Source organism: Perca fluviatilis, chromosome 4, assembly GCF_010015445.1.
Source record: "Perca fluviatilis chromosome 4, GENO_Pfluv_1.0, whole genome shotgun sequence".
NCBI lineage: Eukaryota > Metazoa > Chordata > Actinopteri > Perciformes > Percidae > Perca > Perca fluviatilis.
This window is the reverse complement of record NC_053115.1, coordinates 19,862,354-19,888,755: the sequence shown is the minus strand read 5'-3', so window position 1 is coordinate 19,888,755 and position 26,402 is coordinate 19,862,354. Positions and strand designations below refer to the sequence as shown.

General features: G+C 38.2%; 2 protein-coding genes across 9 annotated transcripts; one reads left to right on the top strand and one right to left on the bottom strand.

The window, feature by feature from the left end:
- Positions 1 to 23: 23 nt before the first annotated feature.
- si:ch211-161c3.5 (calglandulin) lies at positions 24 to 11,334 on the bottom strand. Of its 6 annotated transcripts, none has more exons than XM_039797991.1 (6): positions 4,739 to 5,155; positions 3,473 to 3,904; positions 3,198 to 3,223; positions 2,071 to 2,200; positions 1,636 to 1,670; positions 24 to 622 (listed from the first exon to the last, which is right to left on the bottom strand). In XM_039797991.1, the coding sequence occupies exons 2-5, from the start codon at positions 3,731 to 3,733 to the stop codon at positions 1,665 to 1,667; spliced, it is 423 nt and encodes a 140-aa protein (XP_039653925.1). In that variant the 5' UTR covers positions 3,734 to 3,904; positions 4,739 to 5,155; the 3' UTR covers positions 24 to 622; positions 1,636 to 1,664. The 6 variants fall into 6 exon arrangements, with proteins under 6 accessions (XP_039653925.1, XP_039653924.1, XP_039653921.1 ...); XM_039797985.1 differs by lacking the exons at positions 24 to 622; positions 1,636 to 1,670; positions 2,071 to 2,200; positions 3,198 to 3,223 and adding exons at positions 6,042 to 6,142; positions 6,434 to 6,578; positions 8,972 to 9,146; positions 11,252 to 11,334 and having other exon boundaries at positions 3,791 to 3,904; positions 4,739 to 5,559; XM_039797986.1 differs by lacking the exons at positions 24 to 622; positions 1,636 to 1,670; positions 2,071 to 2,200; positions 3,198 to 3,223 and adding exons at positions 6,042 to 6,142; positions 6,434 to 6,578; positions 8,972 to 9,146; positions 11,252 to 11,334 and having other exon boundaries at positions 3,791 to 3,904; positions 4,945 to 5,559.
- gnb1b (guanine nucleotide binding protein (G protein), beta polypeptide 1b) lies at positions 11,270 to 24,418 on the top strand. Of its 3 annotated transcripts, none has more exons than XM_039797982.1 (11): positions 11,270 to 11,402; positions 17,672 to 17,771; positions 17,939 to 17,977; positions 18,544 to 18,650; positions 18,968 to 19,031; positions 21,824 to 21,986; positions 22,091 to 22,157; positions 22,272 to 22,473; positions 22,608 to 22,824; positions 22,993 to 23,108; positions 23,759 to 24,418. In XM_039797982.1, exons 2-10 carry the CDS (start codon positions 17,715 to 17,717, stop codon positions 23,097 to 23,099), a joined length of 1,023 nt encoding a protein of 340 aa, XP_039653916.1. In that variant the 5' UTR covers positions 11,270 to 11,402; positions 17,672 to 17,714; the 3' UTR covers positions 23,100 to 23,108; positions 23,759 to 24,418. The 3 variants fall into 3 exon arrangements, with proteins under 3 accessions (XP_039653916.1, XP_039653915.1, XP_039653918.1); XM_039797981.1 differs by lacking the exon at positions 11,270 to 11,402 and adding an exon at positions 11,560 to 11,698; XM_039797984.1 differs by lacking the exon at positions 11,270 to 11,402 and adding an exon at positions 15,761 to 15,783.
- The last annotated feature ends 1,984 nt before the right edge of the window (positions 24,419 to 26,402 follow it).

The window sequence follows — 26,402 nt, the reverse complement described above, 5'->3', positions numbered from 1 at the left end:
TATAGATTTGTACAACAACACTCTTTTTCAAATTGGTTTTAATGTATACAGACGGAAACAATCCTTCATTGCTCAATAAAGAAGAAACAAAATGGAGAGGGACAGTTCACTTAAGGATGGTAACACATCCGGAGTTCAAGCTTGTCAGAGACGAAAGAACACAAAATCAGTATAACACTCTCTTATCAAACATGGAAGTAGATATTGAAGCTCAGAATAACTTCACTGACAAGCTACCAAACATTTTAACAGCAATGACACAACATGATTCAAGAATAGTGCATTGCACTGCATTTGTGCGCCAAATGACAACAGTGCAAGATTATATGTGAAGCTTCCCGTTATGCTCCCTTATGATACATGCACCCTACGTTTGTTTGTTGTTATTGTTGAAAAACACGCCCATTTCAGGTACTGCGTGGTAGTGAGGAAAACGTTCACCAAAGCTCCAGTTGTTCCAAAAAATAGTCCAGTTGTCCCTTTGTTTTCCTTCCTGAGAGACAGTCTGTATATCGATGGATCAACTAATGGAAGAGAGCTGTTAAGCGTTGAGAGCTTTGGCTACATCTGTGAAGACCAGACGACTGGGCCTCTGCATGGTCCCCTGGGAGGTTGTGAGAGTCTGCAGAGGAGATGGGCAGCAGGACGGATGGGAGATAAAACTGTTAGTGACATTAACTCCAGCCTTGGATTGTAATAGTGATGACAGCTAGTTGTTCCAGTGCGACATTCTGTTTTGTTCATTTTAGGACCATCAAAACAGCTAAATCGACCTACAGATTTAGAGTGTGATTGATTACTTAAACCAGAGCCACATGTCTAAAACCATAGTATGCAAACTGTTTAGGGTATGTAATAAATTCACCAGTATTATTAAAAATGCCAACCTGCATTCTAAAAATTGGTTGATAATTGTAGTGCTGATGGACACATCATTGTTTTGCAATGCAATGCTCAACAAGGGTTTGACTAAATAATCTTAACCAAGGTCTACTTTCTAGCTATTTTGCATGCTTTCAACGGCATTACATGTACTTCATCAATGAATGACGTTTGCTCAGTTTGTTTCAGTTGCAACTTGTGAGATGCAGTTGAAAGCTATGGAAAAAGCCAGTAAGTGGGCCTTGAGCTTGTGAGCTTACGTTCGTCTTATGAGAGTTTGGCTAGGGAACAAAACATTTAAAAATTAATAAAACTGCATTTATAATTTAGCACATCACTCTGAATGTTCTCTACCACTGGAAGTCTTCAACATGCGATGGTATTAAACACATGAGTGGAAGGATTTGATTATTTGAAAATGAAAAAGGTGGTGTTTTGCATACTTTTTACTTTTTGTGCATGTGGCCCCTGGAAAATGTGACGTTAAAGTATTAAGTTGAAGGAACACAAAGGAAAGGATGAAAGATAATATAGATGTAGGTTCAAAGGTAAAGACTTTGATTGTGTTGGTTTGTGTCTCTGTTAGCATACTTTGATATAGATTAGTTTATATGAAATGACAACCATTACACATTACAAACATCTAACCTACTGGTTATTGTTTGAGATACTGAAATAATGAAAGAATGAGGATTGTGGGGAAAACAGAGGTTTAAAAGAGATGGTTCAAAAGACACTCAGGTGGTACTTTACCATGTTTTCCTGTTACCATTATGTCATTGTCAAAACTTAGAAGAAATCAAAGAAAATAAAGATATTATGACAAAAAAAACAACAGAAATGGAGAGTTACAGATTTACATCTATAAATGGAACAAAATAAACGGATGATCAGTAGCAGTAGCCTAAAATAAAGCACAGATGTACTGTGATATGGCAAAAACAGAGACTTTATAAAAAATAACAACATATGCAGCAACAACAACAACAACAACAACAACAACAACAACAAGCCAGAAGAATCGCTTCGATGCACCAACTGGAGCATTTTGATAAAAGTTTGTGTTTTGTTATTGACGATGTCATGGCTTTTGTGGTCATCAAACCATTCACCACTTGTGGTCTGAATGGGAGCACTTTCGTTCTAGTTAAGCCAGCGGAGATACATTGGTTCCTGTGAGAAGCTTACCTTTGCATTGGGACCTGTGAGGCTGCCTTCCCGGCCGTGGTCCAGTAGTTCCTGTTCCAGCAGGTCATCTTGTTCTTCAGCCGGGTCAAAATTGTACATGGGCATAAGCTGGTGCCTCAGCTTCTCCAACCTGTATGACAAGAGTTTCGAGGTGAAGACCAGTCAGCATGAAGAAATTAAGCCTCGTTGCAAATGCTGGATTACCTAGTTGGTTAAAAATGGGCAAGAATTTGCTGGCCCCTACTAACCCTCCATCTATGGAAGTACTGTATGTACACTGTTGTCTCAGTACACTTATGATGGAATAATACAATAATATAATACACTGTTTGTTTGTGTAGCAATATGTACCATGCTTTGGACACAAAATAAACTAAAATAATATAGCTTTTTAAACAAGATTTTGACACAGGCCCCCTGTCATGGTTGTGGTTTTCAGTTGTAGTTTTTCCTGTTTTATTGTGTTAATTTATTCCCCGTTTCCTTGTTGTTTACTGTCTCCTGTATTCTCTGTTGTGTTTTACCCTGTTCCATCCATGTGTTTTTTGCTTCAGTTTTCTGTTTTACTTTGTAGTGTCTGTTTTTTCCTGTGCCGTCTTGTTTTACTTCCTGCCTTGTGTTTTTCCCGCCTCTGTGATTGTCTGCCCTGCCCTGATGTGTTCCACCTGTTCTTCAGCCCTCATGTCACCTGTCTCTCCCTTTTACCCTCCTTACCTTGTGTATTTTAGTCTCTGTGCTTTCTTTGTCTGTTGTCAGATCATTGTGTGTGTTTGCATCCCTGTGTCGCTGCGTTCCTTGTGGTTTTGATGTCTTTAGTTTTCTCAGTTTTTTGGAACTCGTTTTGCCTGCCTGCTTGTCTCAGGACTCCCTTTGTTGTTTGCACCGTTTATTTTTATTAAATCCTCAAACAATCCACTGCCGACTCGTCTCTGCACTTTTGGGTCCAAGTCCGCTATTGCTCACCCACGACACCCCCTCTACAGGACAGGGTCACAACATAACCTGCAGGACTTGCCTTGTCCTTGATATGTTTTAGTGGTGCAAATTCTTGGTTGAATTACTGAAACTAATTGGAATGTTGTAAACTAAGGCTGGTTGTGGGAAAAAAAACATCTTTGTAAACTTACCGCTTCCGTTTCCGAATATACAGCATCTAGGATGGAGAAAAGACATATAAAGACAAACAAGCAGTGCTATTGATAGAACTAACTTGTCAAAACTAGATGACTGAGTGACGTATATGTTACATATGATGTGTCTCAAGACAAATATAAACACATGTAAACATATATATATTGGGGACAGAATCCAGGAGGTCAAGACATTCCAGTTCATTCATAGAAAATATAATTTCTATTGATTCAAAAGCTATTTTAGGGACAATATCTAAATGATTCCTTACAATTGCCACTGCCAAGCCAATGACAGTGATGATGCCAAAGGGTACGAGCACCATTCCCATTCCCGAGCCCTCGATCACCGCCTTCGGAAACGTCGTGGCGTTGAAGCTGGTCTCGTTTGTTGTTATAGTAACAGTCATTAATGATGTTCTGGAGGTGACATTGTCTCTAGCGCTTTTGCTCGTTAAGAGAAAGGGGAGTGGGGTGGTCGTGGCAGTTGTGGAGAGAAAACTTGTAGTTGTCTCAGCTGCAGTCACAGCCATGGTCAGGTGTAACAGTTTCAACTGAAGGATGTATTTTCAATCTGTGTGTGGATGTTGATGTATCGCTCAGCCTCTAGTGCGTCTCATGGTCATCGCAGGTGTCTTTCCCTCTGGTGTGGGGTCTGCTGAGGCATTAATGATGCTTTGGCCATATGAGCTGGATGATATAAACTAAAACAAAAGGATAAACAGTACATGATTGACAAATGGTTATTGTAGGGGTCATCAATACAGGTGAAGGGATTATTCTTCTGCCAAAATGCTAAAATAAAATTTCCAATTTGCTTCTGTGCGGTGATTATTTACTTAAGCCTTTGTATTAAACAAAATTCAAACTTTTGAATTTTGGCACATATCACCCTTTCATTTCATTCAAACCACGGTTGATTGTGCCAGCGGGGTTGCGGTAGGTGTTTTGGGGCAGGATGTGGGTAGCAAAGGCACAGGAGAAAAGTGGCATAACAAACTTGATAAAATACAGAGGAATACTAACCGCTCAAACTGTACCTTGCATTGTGAGGAAATGTGTTGGCCCACACACACACACACACACACACACACACACACACACACACACACAGCTTCCATAAATATCTACTACATTCAAAACTCAGTACATGCACCTCCCCGCCCACACACATACGCTGTACACATCCCATAAGAGAGAAGAGAAATGTATCCTGAAGATTTACACATATTGTGAGTTTTAAGAGATCCATTCCTCTCTCCTTAGTGCATTCTGTCTGTCTTATGTGCCCTTAATGAGGAACATGTGCAGCTGAAGCAAACAACCAATGAAAACCAAAGGCTGGATTCAGTCATTACTGTTGTCTAATTAGCAAGACTTCGTTGTTTAAATGATGTTATGGTCTTATTACTGCGTTACTGATACACAGCATGTTATTTTTAGTCCTGCTCAAACAGCTGAGCTTCTAATCCTACCAACGTGACCAGGTCCTACAGTAGGCCTACTCCTCTCAGATTAGAGATGCATACGTAGCCTACCTTAATATACAACAGGCATGACTTCAGATGTGATCTGCGGCAGGCCGGGGTAGCTAGAGAGGGTAAAATTTCATTGGAAGAGGCAGCATTTCCTCCAGCGGCTGCCCCTCCTCCTCTTTTGCTTCCCCCTTTAGCAATGCAGGTACTGCACAGGCTGTTTACATTGACAAAACAGCCATCTTTCTGTGAAGATGGACTCCACACACCAGAGTTACCCTATCCCGGCAGCCTCCACAATATCCCCTTCCCGTTCTCCGGTTGGTTCTTCGTTTCGTCCCCCGGTCTTGCCCTTTCTTGTATTTCACACAACAGGGGCTGCTTCAGGGATGCTGCAAACAGAGTCCGCCCTCCCCCGCCAACCTCCAATTGGTCTAATGGCTTCAAGATGATAGATGCGGTTGGCTCTCTCAGCTGTCTATTTGGCTTTGCAGGGATGAGAATAGGATTGAATGGCTCTGCACACCAGATGCTGTCAGACCCATGTGAATGACTGCATCCGGGTGGCAGCTCTGAGGAAATTAACCCTATGGTGTCTTTTCTTTAACTCTCAATTATCTGAATTTATTCTTGAACAAAACAGACAGAAACAAATCACAATTTTACTGTAATGTATTGGATTTGTTATTCACAAATCACATGTTATTGCACACATTTCCATTTGTACAACTATAAATGTTGAAGACCAAATATACTTGTCTTTTTTTCTTTCTTTTTTTTTTACAATTGTGTGTAATTGTAACACATGTTCACAACAGCTGCAGAATATCCACAAGATCTTCAGCTCATTTTGAACGAGTCCCCAGTCATCATGGCCACAAATTCTGAAAGAGTTCAAATCAGCAGTAAATATTTTTGTAATTTTCCTTATTACCCTGTCATCCCATTTATTTCAATTTAAGGACACATTTTTGATATTTAAGCGTATTTGGACATTTTTAATTGAACCCCCAAATGTAAACAAATCCAATGTAATTTGCTAATGCACAACATTATTTGACAGGTTAAAGAGTTCTGGAGTCAATCTGGCTCCAGTGGTCAATTCAAATGTCCACATACATACATACATAAATTGTAAAAACATAAAGGATTTATCTTGTTGAATAGTAATTACGTTTTGAGCTAGACAATTGATGACCTATACTGAATCGATATGACAATATGTATACGAAACAGAACAGCAATGCAGTACTGTCAAAATGTACACTCTGATAATTATCTTCCATTAACATTTCATTTATATTTTCAACCAAATAAAGGTTTTTATAGAGTTGTTATGGCCAGTCATTGAAATATACATTCAAACCTTCATAATTAATGGTTCCATCTCCATCTTTATCTGCCTCCTTCATCATCTGCTCTGCCTCAATCTCATTGAGTGGTTCCCCTGCGTTCATCAGTACATATCTGGAAATGAATATTAAACATGAAGGAAACACTGAAAGAGCATTATGACAAAAATAATGTTAACACTGAGTTAACAAAAACAGGGTGTGAGTTTTGTTTTTGTTTTTCATTTGTTTTATCTGGATTTTTATTTGGGATCAAAATAGATAATTATTTTTCACCTAAATAGTTGACATTGTAGTGTAATCCAGCATGCAATAGATCAAATTAAGAGTTAATAATAAGAATGTACTTATTCAGTATAAGGGAAATGTTTATGCTTTGCTTTTCCATCACTTCTGTTATTCTTACTTGAGTGAGTTCCAGTCGATGTATCCTTTGGCCTCTTTGTCAAATACTTTAAAAGCAGCTCGGAGTTCAGCATCCTGGTTCTTGGTTCTTTCTAGGTACAGTGCCATCAGACCCAGGAAGCTGTCACAGTTAAATATCCCTTTACCTGGAGTGTCATAAAAAGAATCTGTTTAAACAAACAGCCTGTGTGCAGCACAGTAACTTTTGTTAGTTTGGTGGCTAGACATATTTATGTAGACACAAAAAAAAAAAGCATAGATATTGTGGGATTATATTGCCAATGAAATTAAAATGAATCAAGTACAACATCACAGCCTTTACTACAATTATCCAACCCCAATGATCTGTATCCCAATATCTCTGAAACACCCTAGTGGTCACAATGTCCTGAATTGTCCTGAAAAAAAAATTGCTTTCAGGAAGAGAAATTGTTGGGTGATATTTTAAGGACATCTTCCGTTTTTAACCAAAACATAGTTTCTTGTATTTGGATAAAAACATAAGTTTTTATAGGGCTGAGATATATAAATCTAGCCATGTTTTACAGCTAGAATTGAGTTAGTATTAATCATTATTGTCAAGCAAAACATTTCAAGCAATACATCTTTGACATCAAAAGGCCAAAATAGAATTAATAGAAAAAGGCAGAATTATATTAGTTCTTTCCCCTTTTGCAGTTCAGAAAGAGGGGGGAGGCATAAAGAGAGACGGCTAAGAGTAGGGGAAATAAGAAACAAGAAAGGAAATAGCAAATTAGGGCAGCAAAAATGTCTGCAGACCCCTCACATCCTGGTCACAAACTGTTCAACCTCCTTCCCTCTGGTAGGCGATTCAGGGCACTGTTTGCCAAAACCAGCCGACACAGAGACAGTTTCTTTCCCCAAGCAGTCACTCTGTTGAACACTCAGAAATAGCCCCCACCCTTACACTGAACAAAGTCAATCATACTGTTCTGCCCATCTACCTCATGTCTATTTCAATTACAATATTGTTATTAATATACCACCATTGCTCTGATCTGCCTTGCAAATTTAAATCCTTAAATCTCAAGATTAATAATAATAATCAATAATTCGGTCAATAACCTCAAGACTATTGACCGATATTGCACTATTCCTTCCCTCTCTTTTTATTTTTTGTAAAATTGTAAATTCTATTGTATTATTATACTGTACACTAACCATATTATTATTATATATATATATTTTTTTACATTCTTACCGTCATCTCTGTTTTCATTCTTAATATGATAAGTGTTGTACTTTGAGAGCAAAGATTACTGGAGTCAAATTCCTTGTTTGTCTAACCTGGCCAAGAAAGCTGATTCTGATTATAAAATGTATCAGTTAAGGTTAATGTACAGGGGAACTTAATTTAACATAAAATGTATTCAAGAAAAAGTCCATTTAAAAGATGTCCTCCTTAAATTAGCTGAAGGTAGACAATCATGGTGCATTGCTGGGCACTTAATGAAGCCCCTGTTCATGTCACATGACTTCTTTCACAATATTTCTTTTGTTTTGTTTGTTCTTTTATGACTTTTCTGTGTGATTAAATGTCATAGTTATGACAATAAACTATTTGTTATTATTAGGGAACTAATGTGTGTGTGTGTGTGTGTGTGTGTGTGTGTGTGTGTGTGTGTGTGTGTGTGTGTGTGCGCGCGCGCGTGCCTTATAAACTAAAGCGCATTATACACAATTCACATATAGGGAAACACTGACACCTACTGATTAATGTGGTAACCTGCAGTAAAACAGAATACTGCAGTATTAGATAATGTTATGTTTTTTTATAATGCATTTTGGAAGATGTTACACTCTTAAAAAATTGCGCTAAATCCTAAATTTGTGTAGATTTGCAACTAAAATCCAGATTTGATCGGCTGCAAAGAGCAATTCCTAATGCAGTATGTCTCGGATTAATTGATCTCAAGCTTATTAGGACAAGTAGCAAAAACCCATTTGATCTACTTTCCTATACTTTATCTTAATAGAAAACTTTAGCTGATGTGAAAGCCAAGCTTTTATTACAGAGTCTAACTGAGCACATTATTTACTGACTTGGTTCGGGCTGAACTTTAGACAGATAAAGCTTCTTCTTCCATCCTCACCTCCAGGTGCAGCTCAGAATATATACAAGGCATTGCTAAAGGCATTGCTAAAGGCATTACTCGTTTATGGAAATAGAACCATCTTACAATAGTAACAGTCAAATACACCACCACCACCACCACCACTGGTCGCAAACATAGAGTTGAAACAGCTTTCTAACACATAACCAAAATAATTACCATTATACGCTTTAAAAATATCTGATTTATGGCAGGGCTGTTGTACTGGATTACATTTTATTTCACATATATACTTAATTAAGAGGAAGTTCAAGTGATATGCTGTCACGGGTGTGTGTAATACCTATAACCTATTATTTTAAACTTAGTCAGTGGCCCATAAAGGTTAAAAAAGCCAAGTTCAAGTGTTTTAGAGAATAATATTCCATAGTATGAGCTTTACTATCATTGCAGTTTATATTCACCATCTTTGTCCACATCTTTGGCCATCTGGCTGAGCTCTCTCTTTGTAGGATTGATCCCCATTAAACTCATCAGCCTCTCCAGCTCCTGTGTCTTCACATCTCCATTCCCCTCTTCATCGAACATCTCGAAAACTCCTTTGTACTCTGTGATCTGCTCTTGTGTTAACTTGCTGGCCTGAAAGAAAATAAGGGAGTTGTTTAGGGAGTTGCATTATTATATATATTATCAGTCTTCAAACAGATTTATCAAGAGGAGAGTTAGATCAGCACAGTAAAGCTTCTGGAATTACTTTATGTTGAATTTAACAATGTTAATTACTTATAATAGAATAAACATTTTTGTTTGTGAAGTTAGTTCCTTAATAAGATTCTCACCATTTTTTCTGGTAGTCCAAACACGGCTGAGGACAAACACTGTGGCAACACTTACTGTCGAATGAGAGGATGCCTTGGCCAAGTCATTACTACACTTCTAATGCTCTTTCCCCAGGGTTTAGAGGAACATGCTTTGTGGCCTTTTATGGCGCTTAAAGGATGGATTTGCTAATCACCCATGAGGAACATTTGGTTACTGATCTCAACTAACAAATGGTAAACAGCATAGTTAAACTTCAATATAATTTTGGAAGATAACTGGTTTGGTAAACTTGTAATTAGTTAAAATATGATGCTGTTCTCAAAGTAACCAAGACAGAACAGGAGAGAGATAAGATAACAAAATGTGAAAACTATCACATGCATTTTCTGACCTCAACATCACATGGTCCACTTATGGGAACTGCAATTAGCTTGCTGTTAGCCATTAGCAGGTGTCTGTGCAGCCCCTAGTGACTCTCATGAAAGCAGACAACCAAATAAGGAGGCACTTAAGAAGTTATTTCCAACATTACAGTGGTAACATTAAGAATGTCCCATTTGTTAGTCAAGGCAAGGGGAAGGGCTATGAATGCCACACACATATGATACATACAAGTGAAACAACTTCATCAAGGTATTGGTACATAATATTTACATGATCTGATAGTCAGCAAGTTAATCAATAAAAAACTATATTGTTCTGTCCTATATTCTATTTTTGTACACTCATGTTTAACATTTTCATCGTTGGGTCGTAGTTTGAGCCACAAAATAAGTCATTAAAGACAAAACTAGCCATAACAGAAGTTTCTTTTAGACATAATAAAGTTTGGATCAATGTTGTGGAAGAATGAATGAACAAATGAATGAATCAAAATTATGGTCAATTTAACTGGCTGAAATGACCAGATTACATTGATTGGGCTCCTTCTGACCTACAACTCAGTGGAAAAAGTGGAAAAAGTTTACTTGATACACCACAGGGTTTAAAAATTAAATATTAAAGGCAATGGCAGTGTTGTTGGTTGGTTTGCATACAGGTGCAGTGAGAGCTTGTGAAGGCCTATCTACAAAGCAAAATGGTTTATGATTAGGCAAAGCAATGCAGAAATAATGTATTCTTTCTGCTTCTACATCTTCAGTTGCAAGCCAATTAATTGTGAATTTTTTTATTGATTGCAGAAACGAATTGAAGTTAAAGACACTCATTCTTACTGTATGAGGGATTTTAACATTCTACTTTTTTAATAATAGGACTACTTGTTTTCTGTGTGATTATTGCTGTGTGTGGCCGAATTGTCTTGTAATGTTGTATAGCCATGTAAGTTCTCAGGTCTCTTGCTGATCTCAGCAAGACTTTCAGCACAAATAAAGCTTATCTTACTACCTATTTGTTTGAGGTATTGTACATGCTGTGACAACAAACAACAGCACATAGATCATTTATGATCATTTTGTGATATTTCAGGGGAATTGGTGATGTTTAACTGTGACAGCTTCCTAGAATTGCACCACAAAAGGAATAATAACTAGTTCTGAAGTGTCTATTATTTGTAGGCTATTCTGAGAAACACACCGAGAAAACAAAGTAAACTGCACTATACACATTAACATAAGAACACACTATTTCCTAATTACCTATGGCCAGATTATGTTGTTGTTGACAATGCTAAAGAGTCCTTTTAAATCAGTAATAGCCTACCACCACTTAGCCTACTTTAGGAACCAAGTTTGGGCCCGATTGACTAACTGACTCAGCCTTTCACTGGGTTGTAGGAAGATAGAAAAACGAACACCATGTGCTTTGGCTTTACAGTCCACTCTGATGAAATGCACATATACAAAATGAGAAGTGCTAAAACATTGTTCAAAGTGATTGATAATCTCCAGCTGTATATAAAACATCAATAGATGGTTCTCTACCCATCGCTGCTGCAGCGTGGGGTTTCCCAGCGCTGACTGCAGGGTTACCGCGCCCATCTCGTCGTTCGATGGCCGGACGAGAGTGTTACTACGGAAAGGGCAGATGTTAAGCTTGGCAAAAGGGAGACAGTAGGCTGTCTTGTTGAATGAGGTATAGTGACTTTAAAGATTAGCGTTTTTGTCTGCCTGGGCAGTGTCTACAGTACAAGGCTAGCTAGTGGGTGTGATTTCCCCCCCCTCCCCTCTTCGGTTGACTGAGGTTGTCAAGCTCCCTATAGCCGTAGCCTGCTGCGTTCGGGAAGGGCTGCTCCTCGGAAAACTAACGCTAGCTGGCTGGCTAGTTGGTAGGCTACCGTTGTGGTGTTCGTTGATGCGTGGATCGGAGGTATACGCCGTCTTGCTTTCCAGTCAATGCCAAAACGCAAAAACAAACGCAAATTGAATCAGGTAAGGTGAAAAAAGCGACAATCCTGCTGCTTCCACATCTTCCAGAGTAACTATGAATATCATTAGCTGATTAATTGTGGCGGAATTGGACTCTCCGGGGGTGGGGTAGCGAGACCTAGCTTCTTATCCATTTAGTTAGCTGCGGTTAGCTAACGTTGCGTTCGCTATTTTATCACGAGCAAATACAAGTGGCTAAGGTAACGTTACGAGAGTCTCTGCAGCGGTGGACCCTTGCAATCAGTATTTGCGATGGATAAACCGATTGCTACATAATGCTTTATGCATTCAGTCAAGTGAGTTAGCTAGCAATGTTAACTGTCAATGTTCAATGAAAGCTCCTGGCTGGCGTTGAAGCAACGTTAATGTTGGCCAGTGAGGCTTGATGTCAGTGATGGCCCTGCGGTGGTACGTCTTGGCCTAAAAAACAGGACTTAAAACAGTACTTAAAAAGTACTGGGTAGTTAATGGGCAAAAGACACTAGTGATTTTTGCACTTTTAAGCTTTAGTTGCTTTGTACTCGAATTGGTATATTTCAAGATGTTGCTGCCAGTCGATGACACACTGGGTTGGGCTGGAACAATAAATGTCCTGTAAACAAATGAACAACAATTGTTTTTTTGGCAATGGCAGAACAGCAAGCATCACTAATTAACGTGACAAGTGCACACTATACATCAGCTACGTGTTATGAACGTGAGTTATTGTAGCCGCGTTAACCTTATTTTTTTATTTATTTTTATTTTCACAAGCCGAAGTAACAAGTTAGCATAACGTTATTGCTGCATCCTGCAACGAAACGGCCGCGCCAGTGCAACGCCTTTAACTTAGGTTAGTAACTATCGTTCGTTATTTATCATTAGTTAGCTAATTGGCAGTTAACGTTATGCTCCGATGGGTGATAGGTGGTCATCTACTTTATGTAAAATCACCCACATTTGTTATTGCATTTGTTGCTCCTGAAGTCAAACAGGCCACCGCCGCCCGACCTTGCAGTTTTGTTACAGGCTCAGGTCCTCTTCAGGATTAGAGGACCAAATAAATACACTGGAACGTTGTAATCAAATCAACTGTGCACTGTCAGGTTTAACGAGATTGTTAGTACGCAAGTGGATTTCTGAAGGCCAAGCAACCGCCGGGTTTCTAGGTTTACCCACACTATGTTGGCTTAAAAGCTAACTACATGGCACTCCATGTAATTGCGGAAGAGCAGCTGAGTCTACCCTTAAGTGGCTGTGACTACGTTTTTTTTTGTTTTGTTTTTTGTTTGTTGCATTATTTGCTATAAGTGTTTGATTTCTTTGTTGTAACATTCAGCTTACGTTGTCTACTCTACTTGTCTACCGGACATTTGTTAAATCACAAGATAAACTGTTACTAATAAAGTGACCGTACATTGCTTTCTTTAATACTAGCTAGCTAGCTCTGCCCTGCCTGCAGGCCTATACTGGCTAGCCTGCTAGCAGGCTAACTAGCGGACAGCAGTCTGCAAGATGGCGTTTAGCTGCATCTTCTCAGATTTCCATCAGTGTAAGTCATATTTATCATTACACTGTGCAGCGTTAAGTAAATGTAGAAATTCGATTAGACGTAGTCGGTCTAATCCTCAGTATTCTGCCACATTATGGTGCTGAATTGCAACAAATTTTCTTCTGAATTATGTGTAGAGCCTCAGTAGCCCAACCCTCTAAACACATTAGGGTAAAAAAACTGACTTAAACCGCTAACCAGCAGCCATTCAAATACAATACAAACTAGACTACAGTTGTAGGCAAATCACAGTACTGCACACAGTGACAAAGTCAACTATCAGTACAGCACATACAGAGTTGGGTAAACCTGTGCATCATTAGAAAATATACATGATAGGTATGTTGATTCTATTACTTTGTGCTGTCATATCTTCAATCTGTCTGCCATACAGTAGCTTAATACATTATCTTTACTTTGTGCCAATTGTGTATGTAATTCTCAAATTAATTTAATATATACATGGCTTCCGTGAAAATGCAACTTCATCCTAGTTTATTAAGAATGGTACTAATTGTACAGTAGCTGGTCACACTGGACAACTAGAAGAGAGTGACTGTATTAGGCTTGTGATTTCACTGGCAGCGTGAAAATCCAGGCACTTGCTTTAAGCATGTTGTGTGTAAAAGAATTAAGATTAAACTCATCCTTTTATGATTGGGAAAACATATTTCTAATGCCTGGGCTGGCTTTGCCAGCTGTGTATGTTAGTGGACATGGATAGGATTAGAGACTCATTGACGGAGGTTTTAGCTTTTAGGATTATGTAGTTGCTCAGTGATATTGCTGGTTATGGCTTTTTCTATGATCCAGCTTTAGACCTGTGGAACATTGCATTATCATCTTTTAACAGTACAGATACACAGACGAACAGATGTAAAATATGGCAGAGAGGTAAAAAAAAGAATTTACTGGAAATGTAGGAGACACATTTTTTGAAAGTAGCAGGCATAGACTACCCTTAAGGGACCTGAGAACAGCTAGTGAGCTACAACTCCAGGCTGTTTGCCATTGCTCATTGTCTATCATGCAGTCAGCTGACCCTGATCAGGCGCTTTGAAAGGAGAAGTGATGAGGGAGAGGAACTCCTTAACTGTAAGCATCCACAGAGCCCTCTGTGGCCCTCTATGTGAAATAATATTTCTAACTGTGGAATAATTAAAACATGGGCCTGTAACATCACTCCAGGCTATCCCACTTTTGGATTTACCATAGCAGTTTTAGGGTTTGGTATAAAAACGGTCAAGAATGAAAATGAATTGCATCTTGTAATTTGATTGAGAACGAAGTGTGAATTATATCACTAGAGATTTATAAATTAAATTTGATTAATCAGAATTGCATTTTAAAGCTAAAAATGACTAGTTTAATTTAGGTAGCATTATTTTGCTAATAATTCATTATTGAAACATTCAGTATATTTTTATACTGTAACATTGTTTATAACTTCACCCTTTTTTGTTTTGCTTTTGGTTAAATACATGTTAATACATTAATTATACTGTGTGTAGAGACAGAAAACAACATATTTAACGTACACTACTTTGGGCATTAGTAAACTTTATTATCTGAAAATGCATATCGGCACAACTGATTCAACTTTCATTTTCTCACAGAAAAATAATTTATCAATTTGACAAAAGTTGAATATTGTTTTTAAATAGCTATCAACAATATTTTCAGAGGTTTTCAAGGTGAAAATGGCATTCTGCTGTCACTTGATGATACTGCGTAATACTTACAATTCATGACACGTTTATTTATAGATTAATGAGTGTAAGAGAATAACCGGTGTTAAAATGGTCAACCAATAAGGATAACTTAGTTGGGTAAAGAAGATTTTCAGTCTTGTCCTGAAACCCCAGTGACATAGGCCTACACCAGGTAAAGCAAAGTTGGTCTAGCTGAATGGTGCATTGCTTGCGATCTGCAATAAATCTGAATTAGATTGTAGTTTTCCTTTAGTCAGTTTATCACGTGTGCCATCTTTCTTTGTTCTTTTTCTTTAACATTCTAATATTACACTTTGAGCCGCTACTCGCATAATGTAAACATAGGTTATATGGTTTGTTCTTTCAAGATACAAGGGGGCAATACGTCTCTCATGGAAGACAGCTTGCACACACTCTTTTTTTTTTTTTTTTTTTTTTTAAACTACAAGTGATGAGAGTCACTATGTACTTTAAAGAATGTGGTTACTGGGTTGTAATCTCCCACTGTCATGTAAAATATCTCCGGAAAGATGCCTATTTTTTTATTCACTCAACAGTGTTCTTACTTAATCAGTAGAAAATCCCAATTGATGTTGCATTTGGTCAAATTTGTATGTGCATACTCAATTTTTGTTTGTGAGACAGTTTTCTGGGTGTAGTCTGTGTATGATTAAGTACTATAAACAAATCTGTACCATTTTAAAATGCACACACAAACTTGCACACATTAAGAGTATAGTTACACTGTTATTTTTTCTTTTCCTAATGTACTTCTGTACACATTTGAATAATTGATTAGATGGATCGGAGCCCATGGTTATCCATTTCCCGGAATGCTAGCGTTGGTAAGCAATCAGTGACTATTTCAGAAACAACTACTGACCTTATTCAAAATAAGATGGTTTATTCAGTAAGCTGTTCACAACTGTTTGTGGTCATGTTGCATTGTGCTTCCTTTGCAAAAACTATTTTATTGCTTTAAATAAGTAGACTTGGACTGTGCATGTGTCATCAAACAGATAGATTGCCATATGTGTGGCAGTATCCCTGTTTCTGCTGAATTATTTTCCCCAGCAGGGACGAAATGTACCCCCTCCCCAATGCTACTTCACCAATAGACCATATATTATATACCTAAGATAGAAGTATTTTAAACTAAGTAAAGCGCTGTAACGTGAACAGTCTATAGGGCGATAGAACAATAAAATCCGAGCGGCAGTTGCTAGAGGAGTTCAGCAGCCAATAGGTGACTGCGAGCCGGCTACAGGCACCACCAGATGACGGTCCTTTCAGGGGCCAAGGTAGAGGAGTTTAGCCGAGAAAAAGTGAGCGTCATGCAGTGACGACAGCAAAGTTAAGGCACCAAAACGACTAGTTAAGTTTAGGAAAAATATAGTGTTTTGGATTAAAACACTCCTGAGGAACGAACATGCGTATCCTGGGTGAAAGTATTTTGTTTTTCGCCGGGAAGTGAATTCCGCTCCCCTATCTTGAAAGCGCTGGGTTTTATGTTGACACCACGTTGCGCTATTTCATTTCAGAGATTATTTTCCATTGAATATTGAACTTCATAAATAAGTGTTTAGCATGCCTGGCCAAGTGGCTTTATCCATGGTTTTGGAATGGAATTGGATTTAATTCTTGCATGTTTTGTTGTGCATGATCAAAAAACATCCCCCCCCCCCTCTCTCTCACTGTTTTTTTCACACCCTGAATGTAACTGAAATTAGAATACTGGATTAATTTGCTTATTCTTAGTAAAAATGTTTACTTTTTTCTTTTGGTTTAGGAATAAAAATACGGTTTCCATGGAGTGTTGTTTTGTCCAGTAATTGTCGTAATACAGTTTTTATTCTGCTATCACAGTCCATGTAAATAAACTCAGTGTCTTGGACATCACAGGTCAACATGGCTGGGGGATTTGTTATGTTTCTGGCTTCCCTATAATAACTGTCATGAAATGACTTGAAATAATGTATTCCTTTTGATAGTGAGACTTGATGTAGTTCAAGATATCGTTATTATATTTGGAACATGTTATTTGGATCATGACTTTAAAGTCTTTCATCTAATTTTATTCCATCTTGTGAAGGGCTCATTGCATGGGTATTTTAGTCTTGTCACAAACCCTACAGTAGGCCTCGGATTGTTTTTGAAGGAGATTTATATTTGGGACCAGGTTCTACCTATGCAATGAGCCCTTCACACGATAGAATAAGCACAGTACACTTGAAGTATCAAAAGGGCACATGCATGTGATCGCCACAAAGAGCCAGCAGCGCTTCTACTCCATTGTCTTCTCTTTCATCTAATTTATTTTATTAGATGAACTTTGAGAGGGCCTCAAGGCTCTGTATTAATGGCTTATTGGTTAAAACTTTTGAGTATCCCAGGGATTGAGGTCAACAGGATAATGACTGTTTTTCGGATCATTGGGAAGTCATGCCTTAACAGGATTTGTCCGGCAATCTAAATAGTGGGTCAGGATTATGTTGGCGACTCTAAGGTTGAACCGTTACCTGTACATTGCATGTATTGTAGGTAAACCATTTAGTTGATTGAAAAGTGACAGCAAGCTGGCTGAAAATCCTCCCCTTCCCATCTGTGGTTAAGAGATTTGGTTTTGTCAGGCCCACTTTGCTTACGGTTGAAAGTATGACCTTGAATTTAAAATGAGGAAGATTTACTTGAATGATTAAAGTGCTTCTCTTTCTTCTTTTTTTAATCAACAAGTGCCCCAGTAGCTGGAGTAAGGTAATTGAAAAAGCAGAATAAAATGAGTGAACTGGACCAGTTACGCCAAGAGGCAGAGCAGCTCAAAAATCAGATCAGAGTAAGTAACAAACAGGTTGTTGTTTTTGTTTTTTTTAAACACTTTTTTATTTATTTTCCATACCATCAGTTATTAAAAATGCCATTTACAAGTTGAGTCAGAGTTAAGCCTATACAACTTAAGGTAGATGTGAGAAATCCTGCCCTAAATATTTTTCTTCCTTTCAGGATGCCAGGAAAGCATGTGCAGATGCCACACTATCACAGGTAACATTTAACATTAGGATCTTTGTCTTGGGTTGAAAAGCAATTGGTCTTAATATCACCTTAATATGTATCTGCTGCTATCAGACTGTACAACAGCAGTGTGAACCACAGACTAACAACACACAGAGGTGTGTGTGTGTGTGTGTGTTTATCTTACACTAAGTTATACTATATACTACATTAAATTGCTGCACTATACTTATACTCTTGTTATGTTGCTGCACTATACTATATACTGCTATATTGTTGTATTATACTATACATTATTAGATACTATTATTACACTACTGCACCTTACACTCTCATTTCCCTCACTATTTTATGATGTACCATATTATACTATGTTAATGCTACATTGACCCTTGCAATATATTGTATTAAGACTCTGCTGATATTAATCACACCACTGTCACTTTATCAGCACCACTCACTTTATCGTGTCATCTGTCTCCCAAATGCTCTATACTTATCTGTATCTATCTAATCTATGTTGTTAATGTTGTACTGCTGCAACAGCCGAATTCTCCCGCTCGGGATCAATAAAGGTGTATCTTAATGTTTTGCAGATCACAGCTAATATTGACCCCGTTGGACGAATCCAGATGCGTACAAGACGAACGCTGCGGGGTCATTTGGCTAAAATCTATGCCATGCATTGGGGAACAGATTCCAGGTAACCCAACTGCCAGCGTTTATGACTTATGGTGTAAAAGGGAGAGTTGTTACGTTCTGTTCATGCTTTATGTCAAATGTTGAGCAATGTGTAAAAGTAAGATGATGCCTAAATGTAAGTTGTTACACTGATGCAGTGAATATTGTATTCATACATTGTTTTTCAGCAGTGTGGCAGGCATCTTTTTTTCCTGCAGTCCTTCTTTTTTTTTTTTCTTTTTCAGTTTTTGGCTTATGGTTCTAGATAAAAATAGATTTTGTGTGGCGACTCTAATTGATGTTGTGTTGGTGTTAATATTGCTGTTCTCATTTTTGTAGGCTCTTGGTCAGTGCCTCTCAAGATGGCAAACTCATTATTTGGGACAGCTATACCACAAATAAGGTAAGTCATGTGTTTTTTGACAGGGATTAATGAGGTAATGTTTGAATCATGGCAATCTGTGTCATCTAATTGTAAAGCAAAGTAATAACCGCAGCAGTTCAGACACGCAGATAAAGGCATGTCAAATGTTGACATCTGCATGCAAAGTAATAGCTGCTACATTTTTTAAAACTTGAGGCAGGAAAAGCAATCTTTTTTTTTAAAAGCTTGTTAATATTGTTCCTGATGCACTATATTTTGCGGCATGCACCTATTTCTTTTGTGGAACTCGTAAAGGTTGTACTAGAAGAACAAGGAGGGAAACTAACTAACTTGACCGATGCTGCATTCATTTGGAATAAATTCAAAAAGTTTTTTTGTGGCCTTTACTTTGAGGCTGGTGTGTCTGGTGTGCAGTGAGTGAGTGGGATGGGTGGAAGTTGCAGAATTATGTTCTCATATATTGAAGAAGACATTGAGCTTGATACAGTGAGCAATAAATCCAACCAGGAATTAAAATCTCTAGACCTACTGAGAAGATTGCAGGCCAGATTGAGGTCAGAATTGTTTATGGGATACAGCGATGCAACGATAATAGATTTTGTTGGTACGATTATCGTCTGAAGAATAATCACGGTTTCACGATTATTATGCATTAATTTATTTCACTATTAATGTATAAAATCCCACAAACACTTGAATGTGTTATGCATTGCTGCCTTTTGAAACCGTTATAACACAGTAACAGTTTTGAATGTTTTGAAAATGATTATACGATCAACCATCAACTTTTTTTATTTATTTATTCAAATTCATCTGAAAATATTAGACTAGAGGTGACTCACTCACACCACAAACAAAGGCCAAATAGGCAACAACAGTGCTGTCCTTCGGGCCCTCAAAGAGCTAGAAACGGCCCTGCTAGCTGGTGTTTCTAAAAGTTGAAGGAGCTGCTAGACAAGATGCACCTGTCACAGGGAGATGCGCAGCATGTTGCCAAGGAGGAAATGCGATAGAGATCCGTTTGCAGCCATATGTCCAACAGGGGATGAAGAAGAGAAAGTAACGTCAGGGATAACGTCAGTGACATGATTGACCTGTTGCAGAGTCAGTGCACTCACTGTAAATGCAAACGTCGGCTTGTGCTGACTTTTTTGATAGCGCTAACTGTAACGTTACCGTTGACATTAAACAGGCCAACGTTAGCTAACTGGTAACGTTAACAAGCTTAACAATGAATTACGTTTAAAACGATTTAAGTCGCTAGCAAATTTACCAACTTGGGGTTGAATTCCCCCCCTTGCAGCTACAGCTGTCGTGAGGTCAGGGGCTGGCTCTGCTCCGAGTTTTCCTGCAGTTTGTTTACTTGATGTAACGTTAAAAAATTGCAGCAGTATCCCGCCACGGGACGCCGTTGTACATCACTCTGACAGTCAATACTTGCGGTGACAGGCATCTGATGTGCCACTGTGCGCACACATGTGTTTTTGTTGTCAACAAGGTTTAATGAGAAGAACTGCACACACTGCTACACATAACTTGCAGCCAGTTAACGCTCTGTGTAGCGGAGCCTTTTACGATTTAATTAACAGTGCCGTTTTAAAGCGCGGTTAACAGTGAGATAGGTTAACCGCTGCATCCCTAAATACCTTAATGCGTATAGGGTCTCACAAATGGACACACAAACACTGCTAGTTTCAGCTTTTGTTAAATTAAGCGGCCACATTACGCTGTCTGTGAATGCCACTGAGTGGCACTGCAGCGTATTGATTGATGTATACGATTTTTTTTTTTCTCCATCAAAATGGTGCTTGACTTGGTGACCTGGCCGTGTCGAAAAAACAAGTCTGGGGTGGACGGGTTGGTTCAGTGGGTAGAGCAGGTGCACATATACTTGCCTCGACGCAGTGGTCCAGGGTTCGAGTCCGACCTGTGACGATTTCCTGCATGTCTTCCCCCTCTCTCTCTCTCCCATTTCTCACCTAGCTGTCCTGTCGATTTAAAGGTGGAAAAAAAGCCAAAAAACAAGTCTAGCATTGGAGTTAGTTAGACCTTGAAATGTGTATATCGGACTAGTACCCACAGGTTGTTAGCCTGGAAATCTAGTCGCACCCTAGTGGCAGCAAATTTATTTGGCAGCCAGGGGGGTCTAGGCACTCTCCGTTGGCTTGCAAGCTAGAAAAACCAAACTCTGGTCAGGCCAATCACATTGTGTATAGAGTCGGTGGGCGGGCTTATGGTTGCTGCTGCTGGGAACAGCGGTCTTCTGGAAGACTTGGAGTTATGCTTTTCTTTGAGAAAAGAACAAATAACGGCACAGAAATCATTCTTTAAAAAAGAAGATGTGTTCGGAGTTTTGCCGGCCGGATACGGCAAAAGTTGAATCTATCAACAAGCTTCTATTCCTTCTTCGTTGCTCTGCCTGGTTGTAGTGCTATCCTATTACGTGCAGAGGGAATTTGAAAGACAACCGTTTATCCTGCCCATTGGATTGAGCCCTGTCAATGGTGAGTTCCCAGACCCAACATCTTGATGTGGGTCTGGCTTGTCAGGCTAACAGGTTGTGACATATGTGTATATTTGATGTGTATTTTACATCAACAGATCATAATGGCATCCTGGTATTTCCAGAGTGTTAGCACAGGGTGTCAAAAGTAATATTAAAAAGCTTGCGCTTTTTTTTTTTTTTATTTTATTTTTTTTTTTAAAGTTACCAGACTGGTAAAACTAGCTATCTAAAAATACTGACTTTACTGTACCATGACGTTTTTAAGGAAATTAACATTTGTGTGTGTGTGTCACTTTTGTTGTAGGTTCATGCCATCCCACTTCGATCTTCCTGGGTCATGACTTGCGCATATGCACCTTCAGGAAATTATGTGGCCTGTGGTGGCTTAGACAACATCTGTTCCATCTACAACCTCAAAACACGCGAAGGGAATGTACGTGTGAGCCGTGAGCTCGCTGGACATACAGGTATATGATCTATTCTGCTAGTTACCTTTCTACTGCTAGTTATATATCTGACATGAAATTCCATATTAATAACTCTCATTTATTATTTTTGTTTTTAATATCAGGATACCTGTCCTGTTGTCGCTTCCTTGATGACAACCAGATTGTTACAAGCTCTGGAGATACCACTTGGTAGGTAAAAGGATGGCCTATGCCTACATTGAGTTCAATCAAAAATGTTGTGCAAAACCTAGGATGTTGGAGAAATGGCAAACGGGTATCCTAATCTTGTATTTTACTTCATAGTGCACTTTGGGACATTGAGACTGGCCAGCAGACAACCACATTTGCTGGACACACAGGTGATGTCATGAGCCTGTCATTGGCCCCTGACTCCCGGTTATTTGTCTCTGGTGCTTGTGATGCCTCTGCTAAACTCTGGGATGTTCGAGAGGGCATGTGCAGACAGACGTTCACGGGCCATGAGTCTGACATCAATGCCATCTGTGTAAGTTATTTGTTTTAGTTGAAATTGCACTTTGGGGCATGTTTGTGTTTTAAACAACTTTTATATAGATGTACTTCTTGTTTTTGTGTCTATTGTGCGTTAACGATTTTCTTTTTTGTTGTTGTAATTTTCAGTTCTTCCCTAATGGCAATGCCTTTGCCACGGGCTCCGATGATGCCACCTGCAGGCTGTTTGATCTGCGTGCTGATCAGGAATTAATGATCTACTCTCATGACAATATCATATGTGGCATCACCTCTGTTGCATTCTCAAAGAGTGGCCGTCTTCTTCTGGCGGGATATGATGACTTCAACTGTAATGTGTGGGACACACTAAAAGCCGACCGTGCTGGTAAGTAGTTGAAGCATGATCTCCAATAGCAGCCCAATTTTTGCAATATGAAGGAACGTGTTACAAAATTGCTCTTGGGTCGATAATTAGACAAAGCGATAAAATGCACTTGCTTGCTGTTTTGTTTTTAGTCTTGTCGACTAAATTACAACTGTTGTACTTGTCTAGGTGTGTTGGCTGGACATGACAACCGTGTTAGCTGCCTGGGAGTTACTGATGATGGCATGGCAGTTGCAACGGGATCCTGGGACAGTTTTCTGAAGATCTGGAATTGAAGCCTGAAGGTTCTTTTTGTTTTTCTTTTTTTGGGTTATTACTGTTTCTTACATTATTACCTAAGGCTATTCTATTCCTAGTAAAGTAATAGTTCTAAACCTGTAGTTGCGCGTTTGTTGAAGCCTAATCTTTTGCTTGGCTGGAGTGGATACTAATGTGATCTTGGGCTACTTTTGTCCCTTATAGGTTTGAAGAGCGTTGTGGGTTCAATGAATCATTTTTTTTTTTTTAAGTGTTTTTGCTGGGCTGCATATTTGAGACACCTGTAACATTGAATGGATCTTGGAATTCTCTTGACTTGGTTTTGACAAACATTCTTGCTCCTACATTTTCAGCAACTTTGAATGTTGTGTTTACAAACAGTAAGGGACAATTCCTGCATATACTGTATGTAGGTTTAATATAATTTCATTTTTCATTAGACTAAATTCTTTCACCAAAAAATGGATGTCTTCATTTTGGTAGGCTCTTCAAAAGGCCAAGAAAACAAATTGCTTTGTAGCTGCAGGTTGCAGATGTACCTAATAATGAACACAAGCAGCCTCCTGCATTCTGATGTCTGTCTGTGTTATTAAGTCTTAAATTACATTTGACAGTTGGCTAACTGTAGATCAAGTTAGACAAGGTACATTCTAAATTGCATTTCTTTGTTTCCCAGATGTTCTTTTTAACTCCAAAGTTGACTGGAAGACCATTACAACTTCAGAATGTTCACAGCATCTTCAACACTGTTTAAACTGACTTGGACACCACAAAAACGAAGGGAAACCAATGCCTTTCCTACACAAAGAAGAGCACAATTGTTTATCACCTAGTTAAGAAAGGATCTCCTGTGGTATCGAATCAGAAACTTGTGCATTCCTTCTTGGACCATTTTATGTTACCTTGAAAGAGAAAACAACACTATCATCCCATGCAAATGTGTGAGTCTTGAAAGCAAATGTTGGAGTGTAATTGTACAAATTATTTAACTTTTTTTTTTTAAGAATTCTATTCTGATGTTTTTTTTTTTTTTTTTTTCTGGATGGCTTTCCTTTTGTCATATTTCTTTCGTGGTTTTAGATATGTTTGAATTACAGCTTGTCTTTCTAATCCAGTTAAATCATATAAGACCGATGAGAGAAAACATGCAGCAAGAAATGCGAGCAAAAGCTTGGATCATATTACACGAGCAGCTTTCAAAATGTCCATTATGTATTTATATACTAGCTGTTTTTGTTTCATCACAGCCTTTTGCACATGAAGAAGCTTTGCCTCTCAACTAATACTATGTTAACTAACCAAGCACATGCTATAAGTTATGAATGCTCATTCCAGTACAAAAAAATAAAGGAGTTTTGTGGGGGAAAAAAAAATTAGGTTGTTTTATTTATTAAAAATTTTTTATTTTTAATTTTTTTTTTTTTGGGGGGGGGGGGGGGGGGGGGGGGTGGGGGTTTCCGAGGTAGGTGCTGAGATAATTGGGGCATGGCTGAATTTTATTATATGGATGGGGGTTTGTGTTTAGTATCCACTTTGAGTGAAACCCCTCACCTGACTAAATAGACACTTCCTTTGCTTGGGACTGCAGTTGCAACTCTGAATGAAATGTACAAATCAATGTCTGAAAATAATGGTCTGATGTTTTGAGTTAAAACATTTAATTTTGTCTGCCATGAGTTAATTTAGATGTGCATGCTGTAGACTTGCTTTCAATGGTGCAAAATCCTAATTATTATAATTTTTTTTTTTTTTTTTTAAGTTGTTTCTGAAAAGGAGAGTAACCTATTGATTGAACCTAGAAGCCAAATTTTGTTTTGGCTCAAATTCTGCATAAACGTGTACTAATACTGGTAATGCTATGCACCAGAGTGAGCAAGAATGGAGAGACTTAATATTGACTGCATACTCAGTGTAAATGATGCTTACCAGTTCTATTGATGCCAATTTTTTTTAAATAATTATAACAATCATTGTGAGAATTCAGTCCTTTTTTTTAAATTTTTTTTTTCCTCCTTCAAATCTTCACACTCGATGGAACAAAAACACCCTTGCATACTGTCCATACTAAAACTTTTGTACTTTTTTTTTTTTTCTTTTTTTCTTGGTCTTAAATTTAAAATCAGAGCATCTGATAACATTTCACTGTATACAGAAGCACTTTTGTTAAAGTTGTGACATATTTTCACTTTTCTTTTTTCTGCGATGATGTACAATAAATGTGATGTATTTCGTGTGTGGCCACAAGTGAAAATGCAATTCAACTGAGATGGATTCCTTTCTCTTTCCATTAATATTATAGAGCTCTGCACCCTTATGTACCTTTTCACTTTTGTATTTCATTTGTCTGTTGGTGTTACACGGTGAGCTGGATGCAAGATAGATACTGTACTAAATTGTACTGTTATTGATTGAAAAATGTAATAAAACGCTGTTTGAGATCTCTCTTTGTTGAGTTAAATCTAAAAGCAGTATTTGGATGTTTATTGTATACATGTCATTCAGATTTAACATTCCTCTGCTTTCTGACAAGTAACTTGTAGTTGTACGTGATAGCGTTTTCACTATTGTTCAGGGAGGACAAAAATTAAAGCGAGATAACTAAACTAACCTATGACCAAAAGTAAAAAAACAACCAGTTGATTGTAGGTATGCAATTAAAGCTTTACTTATTTTAGATTCTGAGACCTGTGGGTTGGCTTCCTAAATTAAGACAATAAAATTCAGCCAATTAGATTTTGTCCTGGTCTATCTAGAACAAAGTCTAGCAAACATGACACTGGAATACAGTAGCTACTATTTTGTGAGTGTAATGAATTATAGTTTTGCTGGGTATTGCTCTCTGCTTTTGCCTTGTAGCGTCTCTCGTATTTTTACCACCATATACTTTTACAAGGTGTCTCATTGTCGACAAACAAGCACTACAAAATACTGTAGTTTTAGATTACATACTGTAAATCTGTTTCTGAATCAAAACTTAATCATGTCAAATTGACTATTCCATGTTAACTGTATTATATACTGTGTACAGGATTTTATTTCTATGTTAAAAAAAAAAGAAAACCGCTGTACAAGTAAATGACAATCTTGTTGGATGGCTTGGAACACATTTACAAATTATACTGACAAATGATTTGATATCTTCCTCTTTATAAACTTATTAACGTCTAACGTCTACTTAGCACGGACTTGCAATTCAATATATAATCGTTGACGACAAAATCGCCAGTCTCCTCTACATATCGCACAACTGCCGTTTGGCAACAATAAACCATCGACTCTTGACTGTCAAAATGTTTGAAGATGTAGCTCGAGTTATGCCT

Bases quoted from the DNA above. Each gene is read 5' to 3' on its own strand.
- gnb1b (XM_039797982.1), top strand. From the start codon at position 17,715: ATGAGTGAACTGGACCAGTTACGCCAAGAGGCAGAGCAGCTCAAAAAT. The intron at 21,987-22,090 runs GTATATGATCTA...TTTTAATATCAG, and splicing joins TGAGCTCGCTGGACATACAG to GATACCTGTCCTGTTGTCGC. The intron at 22,825-22,992 runs GTAAGTAGTTGA...GTACTTGTCTAG, and splicing joins ACTAAAAGCCGACCGTGCTG to GTGTGTTGGCTGGACATGAC.
- si:ch211-161c3.5 (XM_039797985.1), bottom strand. From the start codon at position 11,308: ATGGGCGCGGTAACCCTGCAGTCAGCGCTGGGAAACCCCACGCTGCAG. The intron at 6,579-8,971 runs GTGAATATAAAC...ATGACACTCCAG, and splicing joins CAAAGATGTGGACAAAGATG to GTAAAGGGATATTTAACTGT. The intron at 6,143-6,433 runs GTAAGAATAACA...ATTCATTTCCAG, and splicing joins ATCGACTGGAACTCACTCAA to ATATGTACTGATGAACGCAG.